At 45.4% G+C, this 17661-nt stretch overlaps 1 protein-coding gene across 2 annotated transcripts in view; it reads right to left on the bottom strand.

Moving 5' to 3' along the window:
* LOC140106986 (aspartate dehydrogenase domain-containing protein-like) overlaps positions 1 to 17661 on the bottom strand; it is an 82921-nt gene that overhangs the window by 11159 nt on the left and 54101 nt on the right. For both annotated transcript variants that reach the window (XM_072131575.1, XM_072131576.1), the window contains 3 exons: positions 15170 to 15254; positions 14942 to 15091; positions 4895 to 5121 (listed from right to left, as the gene is read on the bottom strand). In XM_072131575.1, coding sequence (XP_071987676.1) covers positions 4895 to 5121; positions 14942 to 15091; positions 15170 to 15254 — 462 coding nt within the window. The remainder of the gene's footprint in view (positions 1 to 4894; positions 5122 to 14941; positions 15092 to 15169; positions 15255 to 17661) is intronic.

The raw sequence follows: 17661 nt of genomic DNA, 5'->3' as shown, positions 1-17661 counted from the left end.
ATAACAGTGGGTAGGGAAAGGCACATAATCACCTTATACGCTGACGATGTGATTATCACGTGCCAAGAGCCGGAAAAATCGCTTCCTCACTTGCTACAGATCCTAGGGCGTTTTTCATATATCTCATATTATAAATTAAATATTAAAAAATCCGTTGCTCTCCCAATAAATATTCTACCCACAGCTTGTAGGGAGATGTCTAATAAGTGCGGCATAATTTGGAAACCGGAAGGCATAAAATACCTTGGAATTATTCTGTGCCAAACAACGAATGAGACTATTAGAAAGAACTTAACTAAATTAATAACAAATCTGAAAACAGACTTTGATAAATTAGGCAAAATTTACTTATCTTGGGTGGCAAGAATCCAGTTTTGTAAGATGACAGTTCTACCTAAGATTCTGTATGTCTTCCGATGCCTGCACACATTAATATCTAATAGAGTCTTAAGAGAGATTCAAATTATGCTTAGTAAATTTGTATGGAATAATAAATATCCAAGAGTAGCAAAGGCGACTCTGTACCTCCCTTTTAATGAAGGAGGCATGGCAATGCCAGACATTGCAACTTACTATAAGGCAGTCTCTATCGACGCACTGCGAGAATGCTGGAACCCGAGAGAAAGCCATAAATGGATAACCCTAGAACAGAGTGTCTTAGGGGGGAGACCCTTAAGATTAGTAATGGAAGCGGCTTGCTTGGGGAATGTAACAATTCCCACAAATATGCCCTCACTACAATACACAGTTAAAACATGGAACTCAGTGGGTGGCAGTATAGGTTTAAAAAGGGGACAAATGTCCATCCGTGCCTTAGAACTACTGATCCCTAATATGACACTTGAGTTGTGGGCTAATAAAGGTTTATATATAATCTCAGACCTCTATGAAGGAAATGTTTTTAAGTCTTTTGAAACCCTTAAGGACCAATTTGACCTCCCGAATAAGGTTTTCTTTCAATATTTACAAATAAGAAGCATATTAGCAAAGGGGCAAAAGGAAGGGAAACCTCATTTGTATCCCCTTAAAAAACTTTTTGAGCCCTCTGATAGAAAAGTTAGGGGTATCTCAATGGTATATAATACTCTTAATTCACAGGGGGAAAGAGACAAATTGAGATACATGAAAAAATGGGAGTTGGACTTGAATGAGGAATGGGATGTGGAGCAGTGGGCAAAAACTTTTAGGTGGACCGCTCAGTGTTCCCCCTGCATAAACCACTTAGAACAAATTAAAAAAATTCATATGAGATGGTATCTTACCCCAGACAGACTCTCCAAGGGAGGAACGTCCTCTCCTTGGTGCTGGCGAGGATGCCGAATTAAAGGAGGTCAAGTCCATATGTGGTGGTCTTGCCCTAAATTAATTCCTTTTTGGTCGCAAGTTAGTGACTTGATAAATATTGTTACACAAGCACAGAACGTCATCTCCCCTCAGTTAGCTCTCTTACATATAGGGACTGAAAAATTCCCAATAGCACAGAGATGGATCATTACTTACATCCTGATTGCAGCAAGGCAATGTATAGCGGTAAATTGGAAGACGGCACAAAAATTAAAGTTAATAGAAGTCCGCAACAGAATAAATATGTACAGGCATTACGAGATCATGTTGGCGAGAAATTACACGCATCTCTGTACAATTAAAGTAAAATGGGTCCTATGGGAGAAGTCCCCCTTTTTTGTGGATTGACTATGTGCTGTGAAAGACCCTACAAATTACTCGGTCTAGCCTCTAAGATCACTTAAAGTGCTCAGCTCAACTGAGGTAACAGAAGGGTTATGTTTAGCCCGATATGAAAATAGTTACTTAAAATATAAAACTAAAAGGTTGCCCCTCCCAGACTGCAGCCGCAGAAAATTCTTAATGGTGTATTGTTTTATGTTTGTTGTATTGTTTGTATTTGGAATGTATTTGTAATTTTGTAGAAAAAAAAAAAAAAAAAAAAAAAAAAGAAAGGCAGCACAGGATCAGTTTCGGGGTATAGCGGAAGGTCAGGACGGGCAGCACAGGATCAGAGTCGGGGATGTAGAGGATAGACAGGGCAGGCAGCACAGGATCAGAGTCTGGGGTGTATCGGAAGGTCAGGACGGGCAGCACAGGATCAGAGTCGGGGTGTAGAGGAAGATCAGGACGGGCCGCATAGGATCAGAGTCTGGGGTGTAGAGGAAGGTCAGGACGGGCAGCACAGGATCAGAGTCGGGGGTTTAGAGCAAGGTCAGGACGGGCAGCACAGGATCAGAGTCCAGGGTGTAGCGGAGGGTCAGGACAGGCAGCACAGGATCAGAGTCGGGGTGTAGAGGAAGATCAGGACGGGCCGCATAGGATCAGAGTCTGGGGTGTAGAGGAAGGTCAGGACGGGCAGCACAGGATCAGAATCGGGGATGTAGCAGAAGGTCAGGACAGGAAGTACAGGAGCAGAGTCGGGTGTGTAGCAGAAGGTCAGGACGGGCAGCACAGGATCAGAGTCAGGGATGTAGAGCATGGACAGGACAGGCAACACAGGATCAGAGTCGGGCGTGTAGCGGAAGGTCCAGTCGGGCATCACAGGATCAGAGTCAGGGATGTAGTGGAAGGTCAGGATGGGCAGCACAGGATCAGAGTCGGGGTGTAGCGGAAGGTCAAGAAGGGCAGCACAGGATCATAGTCGGGGGTATAGAGGAAGGTCAGGATGGGCAGTACAGGATCAGAGTCGGGGTGTATTGGAAGGTCAGGGCAGGCAGCACAAGATCAGAGTCGGGGTTGTAGCATAAGGTCAGGGCAGGCAGCACAGGATCAGAGTCAGGGATGTAGAGGAAGGTCAGGACAGGCAGCACAGGATCAGAGTCGGGGGTGTAGAGGAAGGTCAGGGCAGGCAGCACAAGATCAGAGTCGGGGATGTAGCATAAGGTCAGGGCAAGCAGCACAGGATCAGAGTCAGGGATGTAGAGGAAGGTCAGGACAGGCAGCACAGGATCAGAGTCGGGGGTGTAGAGGAAGGTCAGGACGGGCAGCACAGGATAAGAATCAGGGGTGTAACGGAAGTTCACACCGGGGAGCACAGGATCAGAGTCAGCGATGTAGAGGATGGACAGGACAGGCAGCACAGGATCAGAGTTGGGGTGTAGTGCAAGGTCAGAGCAGGCAGCACAGGATCAGAGTCGGGGTGTAGTGGAAGGTCAGAGCAGGCAGCACAGGATCAGAGTCGGGGGTGTAGCTGAGGTCAGGTCGGGCAGCACAGGATCAGAGTCAGGGGATGTAGCAGAAGTTCAGGGAAGGCAGCACAGGATCAGGGCCGGGGATGTAGAGGAAGATCAGAGCAGGCAGCACAGGATCAGAGTCGGGGGTGTAGCAGAAGGTCACGATGGGCAGCACAGGATCAGAGTCGGGGGATATAGCGGAAAGTCAGGACGGGCAGCACAGGATCAGAGTTGGGGGTGTAGCTGAGTTCAGGTCGGGCAGCACAGGATCAGAGTCAGGGGATGTAGCGGAAGTTCAGGGAAGGCAGCACAGGGCCGGGGGTGTAGAGGAAGGTCAGGGCAGGTAGCACAGGATCAGAGTCAGGGATGTAGAGGATGGACAGGGCAGGCAGCACAGGATCAGAGTCGTGGTTTAGTGGAAGGTCAGAGCAGGCAGCACAGGATCAGAGTCGGGGGGTAGTGGAAGGTCAGAGCAGGCAGCACAGGATCAGAGTCGGGGGTGTAGCAGAAGGTCAGGGCAGGCAGCACAGGATCAGAGTCGGGGGTGTAGCAGAAGGTCAGGGCAGGCAGCACAGGATCAGAGTCGGGGGATATAGCGGAAGGTCAGGACGGGCAGCACAGGATCAGAGTCGGGGGTGTAGCTGAGGTCAGGTCGGGCAGCACAGGATCAGAGTCAGGGGATGTAGCAGAAGTTCAGGGAAGGCAGCACAGGATCAGAGTCAGGGATGTAGAGGAAGGTCAGGACAGGCAGCACAGGATCAGAGTCGGGGGTGTAGAGGAAGGTCAGGACAGGCAGCACAGGATAAGAATCGGGGGTGTAACAGAAGGTCACGACGGGCAGCACAGGATCAGAGTCAGTGATGTAGAGGATGGACAGGACAGGCAGCACAGGATCAGAGTAGGGGTGTAGTGCAAGGTCAGAGCAGGCAGCACAGGATCAGAGTCGGGGTGTAGAGCAGGCAGCACAGGATCAGAGTCGGGGGTGTAGCAGAAGGTCAGGTCGGAAACCACAGGATCAGAGTTGGGGGATGTAGCGGAAGGTCAGGGCAGGCGGCACAGGATCAGAGTCGGGGATGTAGCGGAAGGTCAGAGCAGGCAGCACAGGATCAGAATCGGGGGTGTAGCATAAGGTCACGACGGGCAGCACAGGATCAGAGTCAGGGATGTAGACGAAGGTCAGGACGGGCAACACAGGATCAGAGTCGGGGCTGTAGCGGAAGGTCAGGACGTGCAGCACAGGATCAGAGTCAGGGGTGTAGCATAAGGTCAGGGCAGGCAGCACAGGATCAGAGTCAGGGATGTAGACGAAGGTCAGGACGGGCAACACAGGATCAGAGTCGGGGCTGTAGCGGAAGGTCAGGTCGGGCAGCACAGGATCAGAGTCGGGGCTGTAGCGGAAGGTCAGGTCGGGCAGCACAGGATCAGAATTGGGGGTGTAGCGAAAGGTCACCAGGATCAGAGTGTAAAGGAAGGTCAGGACGGGCAGCACAGGATCAGAGTCGGGAATGTAGAGGAAGGTCAGGACGGGCAGCACAGGATCAGAGTCGGGGGTGTAGTAGCGCTGGTGCTGGGTGCTTCAGCGTACAATGAGCCCCTAGCACCTCCTTGGGCAGTTCTTTTGCAGCTGAATTACTCCAGGACTTGCATCGGGACTTGTACTGTGTAACATGCTAACGCGGTAACATGTTATAGAGGCGGAGCCTGAGGGCACTTACCTGGGATCAGCTACGAGGACACCTATGACCTTGTCAAACCCCAGGGTGTGGGCAGCCATGGCGGCAGCTGCCATGGTGTTGACATTATTGGGGGCCATAGGGCACAGCTGCCGTACAGGACCCTCATACAGGACTGTGCGCTCCCTGATGACGGAGAGGTCTCTTTTGGACAGGTCTCCCTCCAGTTTAAAGCTCTCGGGGTGTTTGGTCATTGTGACTTTCAGGCCCTGAAAAAAAAGAATGAGATATAATTGTCCAAGACATCAGATTCATACAAGTGGGTGTGGCCTCAGGGACCCCCAAACCCAACTACAATCGGCCAACCAAAATATATCTCATAACGAGTCACACTACCCCAAACATGCCAAAAACCATACACCGTACAATCACCCCCTACACAAATAACACCGTGCAATCACCCAAACACACACATATAACACCGTACAATCACCCCCTACACACATATAACACCGTACAATCACCCAAACACACACATAACACCGTACAATCACCCCCTACACATATAACACCGTACAATCACCCCCTACAAACATAACACCGTACAATCACCCAAACACACACATATAACACCGTACAATCACCCAAACACACACATATAACACCGTACAATCACCCCCTACAAACATAACACCGTACAATCACCCAAACACACACATATAACACCGTACAATCACCCAAACACACACACATAACACCGTACAAACACACACACATAACACCGTACAATCACCCAAACACGCACACATAACACCGTACAATCACCCAAACACGCAAACATAACACCGTACAATCACCCAAACACGCACACATAACACCGTACAATCACCCCCTACACACATATAACACCATACAATCACCCCCTACACACATATAACACCATACAATCACCCCCTACACATATAACACCGTGCAATCACCCAAACACACACATATAACACTGTACAATCACCCAAACACACACACATAACACTGTACAATCATCCAAACACACACATATAACACTGTACAATCACCCCCTACACACATATAACACTGTACAATCACCCCCTACACATATAACACCGTACAATCACCCAAACACGCACACATAACACCGTACAATCACCCCCTACACACATATAACACCATACAATCACCCCCTACACACATATAACACCATACAATCACCCCCTACACACATATAACACCATACAATCACCCCCTACACACATATAACACCATACAATCACCCCCTACACATATAACACCGTGCAATCACCCAAACACACACATATAACACCGTACAATCACCCAAACACACACACATAACACCGTACAATCACCCCCTACAAACATAACACCGTACAATCACCCAAACACACACATATAACACCGTACAATCACCCAAACACACACACATAACACCGTACAAACACACACACATAACACCGTACAATCACCCAAACACGCACACATAACACCGTACAATCACCCAAACACGCACACATAACACCGTGCAATCACCCAAACACACACACATAACACCGTACAATCACCCAAACACACACACATAACACCGTACAATCACCCAAACACACACATATAACACCGTACAATCACCCACACACACATAACACGCACAATCACCCAAACACACACACATAACACCGTACAAACACACACACATAACACCGTACAATCACCCAAACACGCACAAATAACACCATACAATCACCCAAACACGCACACATAACACCGTACAATCATCCAGACACGCACACATAACACCGTACAATCACCCAAACACGCACACATAACACCGTGCAATCACCCAAACACACACACATAACACCGTACAAACACACACACATAACACCGTACAATCACCCAAACACACACATATAACACTGTACAATCACACAAACACACACACATAACACCGTACAAACACACACACATAACACCGTACAATCACCCAAACACACACATATAACACCGTACAATCACCCAAACACACACACATAACACCGTACAAACACACACACATAACACCGTACAATCACCCAAACACACACACATAACACCGTACAATCACCCAAACACGCACACATAACACCGTACAATCACCCAAACACGCACACATAACACCGTACAATCACCCCCTACACACATATAACACCGTACAATCACCCAAACACATACATATAACACCGTACAATCATCCAAACACACACACATAACACTGTACAATCACCCAAACACACACACATAACACCGTACAATCATCCCCTACACATATATAACACCGTACAATCACCCAAACACACACATATAACACTGTACAATCATCCAAACACACACACATAACACCGTACAATCATCCCCTACACACACATAACACCGTACAATCACCCAAACACATACATATAACACCGTACAATCATCCAAACACACACACATAACACTGTACAATCATCCAAACACACACACATAACACTGTACAATCATCCCCTACACACATATAACACCGTACAATCATCCAAACACACACATATAACACCGTACAATCACCCCCTACACACATATAACACCGTACAATCACCCAAACACATACATATAACACCGTACAATCATCCAAACACACACACATAACACCATACAATCACCCAAACACACACACATAACACTGTACAATCACCCAAACACACACACATAACACCGTACAATCATCCCCTACACACATATAACACCGTACAATCACCCAAACACATACATATAACACCGTACAATCATCCAAACACACACACATAACACTGTACAATCACCCAAACACACACACATAACACCGTACAATCATCCCCTACACACATATAACACCGTACAATCACCCAAACACATACATATAACACCGTACAATCATCCAAACACACACACATAACACTGTACAATCATCCCCTACACATATAACACCGTACAATCATCCAAACACACACATATAACACCGTACAATCACCCAAACACACACACATAACACCGTACAATCATCCCCTACACACATATAACACCGTACAATCATCCCCTACACACATATAACACCATACAATCATCCAAACACACACATATAACACCGTACAATCACCCCCTACACACACATAACACCGTACAATCACCCCCTACACACACATAACACCGTACAATCACCCAAACACATACATATAACACCGTTCAATCATCCAAACACACACATATAACACCGTACAATCACCCCCTACACACATAACACCGTACAATCACCCCCTACACATATAACACCGTACAATCACCCAAACACACACATATAACACCGTACAATCACCCAAACACACACACATAACACCGTACAATCACCCCCTACACATATAACACCGTACAATCACCCAAACACACACACATAACACCGTACAATCATCCCCTACACACATAACACCGTACAATCACCCCCTACACATATAACACCGTACAATCATCCAAACACACACATATAACACCGTACAATCACCCAAACACACACACATAACACTGTACAATCATCCCCTACACATATAACACCGTACAATCATCCAAACACACACATATAACACCGTACAATCACCCCCTACACACATAACACCGTACAATCACCCCCTACACATATAACACCGTACAATCACCCAAACACACACATATAACACCGTACAATCACCCAAACACACACACATAACACCGTACAAACACACACACATAACACCGTACAATCACCCAAACACACACACATAACACCGTACAATCACCCAAACACGCACACATAACACCGTACAATCACCCAAACACGCACACATAACACCGTACAATCACCCCCTACACACATATAACACCGTACAATCACCCAAACACATACATATAACACCGTACAATCATCCAAACACACACACATAACACTGTACAATCACCCAAACACACACACATAACACCGTACAATCACCCAAACACACACACATAACACTGTACAATCATCCCCTACACATATAACACCGTACAATCATCCAAACACACACATATAACACCGTACAATCACCCCCTACACACATAACACCGTACAATCACCCCCTACACATATAACACCGTACAATCACCCAAACACACACACATAACACCGTACAATCACCCAAACACACACACATAACACCGTACAAACACACACACATAACACCGTACAATCACCCAAACACACACACATAACACCGTACAATCACCCAAACACGCACACATAACACCGTACAATCACCCAAACACGCACACATAACACCGTACAATCACCCCCTACACACATATAACACCGTACAATCACCCAAACACATACATATAACACCGTACAATCATCCAAACACACACACATAACACTGTACAATCACCCAAACACACACACATAACACCGTACAATCACCCAAACACACACACATAACACTGTACAATCATCCCCTACACATATAACACCGTACAATCATCCAAACACACACATATAACACCGTACAATCACCCCCTACACACATAACACCGTACAATCACCCCCTACACATATAACACCGTACAATCACCCAAACACACACACATAACACCGTACAATCACCCAAACACACACACATAACACCGTACAAACACACACACATAACACCGTACAATCACCCAAACACACACACATAACACCGTACAATCACCCAAACACGCACACATAACACCGTACAATCACCCAAACACGCACACATAACACCGTACAATCACCCCCTACACACATATAACACCGTACAATCACCCAAACACATACATATAACACCGTACAATCATCCAAACACACACACATAACACTGTACAATCACCCAAACACACACACATAACACCGTACAATCACCCAAACACACACACATAACACTGTACAATCATCCCCTACACATATAACACCGTACAATCATCCAAACACACACATATAACACCGAACAATCACCCCCTACACACATAACACCGTACAATCACCCCCTACACATATAACACCGTACAATCACCCAAACACACACACATAACACCGTACAATCACCCAAACACACACACATAACACCGTACAAACACACACACATAACACCGTACAATCACCCAAACACACACACATAACACCGTACAATCACCCAAACACGCACACATAACACCGTACAATCACCCAAACACGCACACATAACACCGTACAATCACCCCCTACACACATATAACACCGTACAATCACCCAAACACATACATATAACACCGTACAATCATCCAAACACACACACATAACACTGTACAATCACCCAAACACACACACATAACACCGTACAATCATCCCCTACACATATATAACACCGTACAATCACCCAAACACACACATATAACACTGTACAATCATCCAAACACACACACATAACACCGTACAATCATCCCCTACACACACATAACACCGTACAATCACCCAAACACATACATATAACACCGTACAATCATCCAAACACACACACATAACACTGTACAATCACCCAAACACACACACATAACACTGTACAATCATCCCCTACACACATATAACACCGTACAATCATCCAAACACACACATATAACACCGTACAATCACCCCCTACACACATATAACACTGTACAATCACCCAAACACATACATATAACACCGTACAATCATCCAAACACACACACATAACACCATACAATCACCCAAACACACACACATAACACTGTACAATCACCCAAACACACACACATAACACCGTACAATCATCCCCTACACACATATAACACCGTACAATCACCCAAACACATACATATAACACCGTACAATCATCCAAACACACACATATAACACTGTACAATCATCCAAACACACACACATAACACCGTACAATCACCCAAACACACACACATAACACCGTACAATCACCCAAACACACACATATAACACCGTACAATCATCCAAACACACACACATAACACCGTACAATCACCCAAACACACACATAACACCGTACAATCACCCAAACACACACATATAACACCGTACAATCATCCAAACACACACATAACACCGTACAATCATCCCCTACACACATATAACACCGTACAATCACCCAAACACATACATATAACACCGTACAATCATCCAAACACACACACATAACACTGTACAATCACCCAAACACACACACATAACACTGTACAATCACCCAAACACATACATATAACACCGTTCAATCATCCAAACACACACATATAACACCGTACAATCACCCCCTACACACATAACACCGTACAATCACCCCCTACACATATAACACCGTACAATCACCCAAACACACACATATAACACCGTACAATCACCCAAACACACACACATAACACCGTACAATCACCCCCTACACATATAACACCGTACAATCACCCAAACACACACACATAACACCGTACAATCATCCCCTACACACATAACACCGTACAATCACCCCCTACACATATAACACCGTACAATCATCCAAACACACACATATAACACCGTACAATCACCCAAACACACACACATAACACTGTACAATCATCCCCTACACATATAACACCGTACAATCATCCAAACACACACATATAACACCGTACAATCACCCCCTACACACATAACACCGTACAATCACCCCCTACACATATAACACCGTACAATCACCCAAACACACACATATAACACCGTACAATCACCCAAACACACACACATAACACCGTACAATCACCCCCTACACATATAACACCATACAATCACCCAAACACACACATATAACACCGTACAATCACCCAAACACACACATATAACACCGTACAATCACCCAAACACACACACATAACACCGTACAATCATCCAAACACACACATATAACACCGTACAATCACCCAAACCCACACACATAACACTGTACAATCATCCCCTACACACATAACACCGTACAATCACCCCCTACACATATAACACCGTACAATCATCCAAACACACACACATAACACCGTACAATCACCCAAACACACACATATAACACCGTACAATCATCCAAACACACACATATAACACCGTACAATCACCCCCTACACACATATAACACCGTACAATCACCCAAACACATACATATAACACCGTACAATCATCCAAACACACACACATAACACCGTACAATCATCCCCTACACATATAACACCGTACAATCATCCAAACACACACATATAACACCGTACAATCACCCCCTACACACATAACACCGTACAATCACCCCCTACACACATAACACCGTACAATCACCCCCTACACATATAACACCGTACAATCATCCAAACACACACATATAACACCGTACAATCACCCCCTACACACATAACACCGTACAATCACCCCCTACACATATAACACCGTACAATCATCCAAACACACACATATAACACCGTACAGTCACCCAAACACACACACATAACACTGTACAATCATCCCCTACACACATAACACCGTACAATCATCCAAACACACACATATAACACCGTACAATCACCCAAACACACACACATAACACTGTACAATCATCCCCTACACACATAACACCGTACAATCACCCCCTACACATATAACACCGTACAATCATCCAAACACACACACATAACACCGTACAATCACCCAAACACACACATATAACACCGTACAATCATCCAAACACACACATATAACACCGTACAATCACCCCCTACACACATAACACCGTACAATCACCCCCTACACACATAACACCGTACAATCACCCCCTACACATATAACACCGTACAATCATCCAAACACACACATATAACACCGTACAATCACCCCCTACACACATAACACCGTACAATCACCCCCTACACATATAACACCGTACAATCATCCAAACACACACATATAACACCGTACAATCACCCAAACACACACACATAACACTGTACAATCATCCCCTACACACATAACACCGTACAATCATCCAAACACACACATATAACACCGTACAATCACCCAAACACACACACATAACACTGTACAATCATCCCCTACACACATAGCACCGTACAATCACCCCCTACACATATAACACCGTACAATCATCCAAACACACACACATAACACCGTACAATCACCCAAACACACACATATAACACCGTACAATCATCCAAACACACACATATAACACCGTACAATCACCCCCTACACACATATAACACCGTACAATCACCTAAACACATACATATAACACCGTACAATCATCCAAACACACACATATAACACCGTACAATCACCCCCTACACACATAACACCGTACAATCATCCAAACACACACATATAACACCGTACAATCACCCAAACACACACATATAACACCGTACAATCACCCCCTACACACACATAACACCGTACAATCACCCAAACACACACATATAACACCGTACAATCACCCCCTACACACATATAACACCGTACAATCACCCAAACACATACATATAACACCGTACAATCATCCAAACACACACATATAACACCGTACAATCACCCCCTACACACATAACACCGTACAATCATCCAAACACACACATATAACACCGTACAATCACCCAAACACACACATATAACACCGTACAATCACCCCCTACACACATAACACCGTACAATCATCCAAACACACACATATAACACCGTACAATCACCCCCTACACACATAACACCGTACAATCATCCAAACACACACATATAACACCGTACAATCACCCAAACACACACACATAACACTGTACAATCATCCCCTACACACATAACACCGTACAATCACCCCCTACACATATAACACCGTACAAACACACACACATAACACCGTACAATCACCCAAACACACACACATAACACCGTACAATCACCCAAACACACACATATAACACTGTACAATCACCCCCTACACACATAACACCGTACAATCACCCAAACACACACATATAACACCGCACAATCACCCAAACACACACACATAACACCGTACAATCACCCAAACACACACATATAACACCGTACAATCACCCCCTACACACATATAACACCATACAATCACCCCCTACACACATATAACACCATACAATCACCCCCTACACATATAACACTGTACAATCACCCAAACACACACATATAACACTGTACAATCACCCAAACACACACACATAACACTGTACAATCACCCAAACACACACATATAACACTGTACAATCACCCCCTACACACATATAACACTGTACAATCACCCCCTACACACATATAACACTGTACAATCACCCCCTACACATATAACACCGTACAATCACCCAAACACACACATATAACACCGTACAATCACCCAAACACACACATATAACACCGTACAATCACCCAAACACACACATATAACACCATACAATCACCCCCTACACATATAACACCGTACAATCACCCAAACACACACATATAACACCGTACAATCATCCCCTACACACATAACACCGTACAATCACCCAAACACACACATATAACACTGTACAATCACCCCCTACACACATATAACACCATACAATCACCCCCTACACATATAACACCGTACAATCACCCAAACACACACATATAACACCGTACAATCACCCAAACACACACATATAACACCATACAATCACCCCCTACACATATAACACCGTACAATCACCCAAACACACACACATAACACCGTACAATCATCCAAACACACACATATAACACTGTGCAATCCCCCCACACATGCACCAGGCCCTGGTACAATATGGGGGTAGAGTGCTGTGTACTGTGCATGCGCCGGCTCGCACTATGAGGACACATTGCACACGATGGTGATCACCTGGTAATCGCTTCCTCAAATTGACTGAATGAAGGACATTGATGGAGATATTTCCCTTGTGACTTACGCTGAGCGTTTCCCTATCTGCCATCCGCATGATGTCTTCTCCGCCCCACAGAGCTCCACTAGGGATGTAGAGCGTGTGGCCACACATCTTGGCTCTTCCTCTAAGTCTCCTTTCTGTGTCTTCATCGGCTAATGCTGTGGGAGATCCCACCTGGAAAAAGAGAGGGAAGAGATCACCTGCTTCCCCCAACCCAACCGCCCCATCCACCAGAAGACCGAAGCCACCTACCAGTAAATGGGCTGCAGACAGGAAGTGTTCCCCGTGAGTCCTGACTATAGAGGGATGGGCCACCTCAACAATCAGGTCCGCTCTTCTGAAAGACAAGAGGTCTCCACATCATGAAGAACCAGCTCCCCCATTGTACATCCAGGAGGTATAGTATGGGCTATGTAGTCATTGGGGGGGGGGGCTCTTTGTGTTGTGATTGGGGAAGGGGAGGCTTTTGTGTTGTCAGTGGGGGATGGGAGTATGTGAATTGGCAGTGAGGGAGGTTACTGGGTGCTGGTTACCTATGCGGCCACTTAAAGATTTCTTACATTTCCAGTCCTTTCTAAGGATGTCAGGGAGGAGATAACGGACCTGCACAAGGCTGGAATGGGCTACAGAACCAGAATGAAAACGCTGGGGAGAAGGAGATAAGAAAATGGAAGAAATACAATCCAAATCCCTCTGGGGCACCATGTAAAATCTGACTTTGTGGGGTCTCACTGATCATGAGGAAGGGGAGAGCCTAAAGCTACACAGGGGAACTTGTTACTGATCTCAGAGCAGCTTGGACCACAGGAAATCCCCTGGTGAAGACACAATGAGGAATAATGTAAATTCTCTTTGGAATGTCAGCAGTTTAACCCATGAAGAGGTACGGCGCCGCCTCGCAACCACTAAGATAGATAAATCACCGGGGCCAGATGGCATACACCCCCGGGTTCTGCATGAACTATGTACCGTGATAGACAGACCGGTATTATTAATATTTGAAGATTCACTGAGGACTGGTTATGTTCCACAGGAATGGCGCATAGCAAATGTGGTACCAATATACAAAAAAGGATCAAATAGCGATCCTGGAAACTACAGACCCGTGAGTCTAACTGCTGTGGTGGGGAAAATATTTGAGGGGTTTGTTAGAGATGCTATCCTGGAGTATCTCACTGTGCACAACCTTATAACCCAGCGTCAGCATGGGTTTATGAGAGATCAGTCCTGTCAGACTAATCTGATTGGTTTCTACGAGGAGGTAAGTTCCAGACTGGATCTGGGGGACGCTGTGGATGTTGTATATCTGGACTTCTCAAAGGCATTTGACACCGTGCCACATAAAAGGTTGATATATAAAATGAGACTGCTGGGAATAGGAGAAAATCTGTGTATCTGGGTAAGTAATTGGCTTAGTGATAGAAAGCAGAGGGTGGTCATTAATGGCACATTCTCAGATTGGGTTGATGTTACCAGTGGAGTGCCACAGGGGTCAGTATTGGGGCCACTTCTTTTTAATATTTTTATTAATGACCTTGTAGTGGGTTTACACAGTCAAGTTTCAATATTTGCAGATGATACTAAGCTGTGTAAAGTAATAAATACTGAGGTCGATAGTTTAGCATTACAGAGGGATTTGTGGAAGCTTGAGGAGTGGGCAGAGAAAATGGTTGATGAGGTTTAATGTAGATAAATGTAAAGTTATGCACTAGAGCCATGGAAACAAAAAGTATAATTATGTTCTAAACAGTCAATTACTTGGTAAAACTGGAGCTGAAAAGGACTTGGGGGTATTGGTGGATGGTAAACTTAATTTTAGTGACCAGAGCCAGAGGGCTGCTGCTAAAGAAAATAAAATTATGGGATGTATCAAGAGAGGAATAGATTCTCATGATAAACACATAGGGGGTCATTAGGGTCCGAATCACGTTTTTACGGCGGGTTACCCGAATATTTCCAATTTGCGCCGATTTTCCCTGAATTGCCCCGGGTTTTTGGTGCAAGCGATCGGATTGACGCACATCGTCGCCAGCGTGCACGTGACAGAAATCGGGGCGTGTGGGCGAACGAAAACCCGACGGATTCGAAGAAACCACTGCATTTAAAAAAAAAAAGTGTCGCTCGACACGCGCTTACCTTCATCCAGGATGGCTCGGTGAACTCAGTGCATTCCGATGCTCTTCAGCTCAACAGCGACACCTGGTGGACGTCGGCAGAACTGCCTTAGTGAATCGCCAGAAGACCCAAATCCACCGCAGAGAACACGCCGCTGGATCGCGAATGGACCGGGTAAGTGAATCTGCCCCATAGTTTTGCCCTTACACAAATCCCTGGTCAGACCTCATATGGAATATTGGGGACAGTTTTGTATAAAAACGATATAGCAGAACTGGAACGGGTGCAAAGGAGAGCAACCAGGTTTATTAGGGGAATGGGGGGACAAGAATACAAGGACAGATTAGAGGCGACCTCATTACAATGTATAAATACCTGAACGGACAGTACAAGGATCTCTCCAAAGATCTTTTTATACCTAGGACTGTGACCAGGACAAGGGGGCATCCTCTACACCTAGAAGTGAAGGAGGTTCTATCATCACCATAGACAGGGGGCATCCTCTACACCTAGAGGAGAGGAGGTTCTATCATCACCATAGACAGGGGGCATCCTCTACACCTAGAGGAGAGGAGGTTCTACCATCACCATAGACAGGGGGCATCCTCTACACCTAGAAGAGAGGAGGT

This window comes from Engystomops pustulosus, unplaced genomic scaffold (assembly GCF_040894005.1).
Source record: "Engystomops pustulosus unplaced genomic scaffold, aEngPut4.maternal MAT_SCAFFOLD_94, whole genome shotgun sequence".
In the NCBI taxonomy this organism is placed as follows: domain Eukaryota; kingdom Metazoa; phylum Chordata; class Amphibia; order Anura; family Leptodactylidae; genus Engystomops; species Engystomops pustulosus.
Note: the sequence above shows the minus strand (reverse complement) of the source record. Positions and strands in the feature narration are given on the sequence as shown.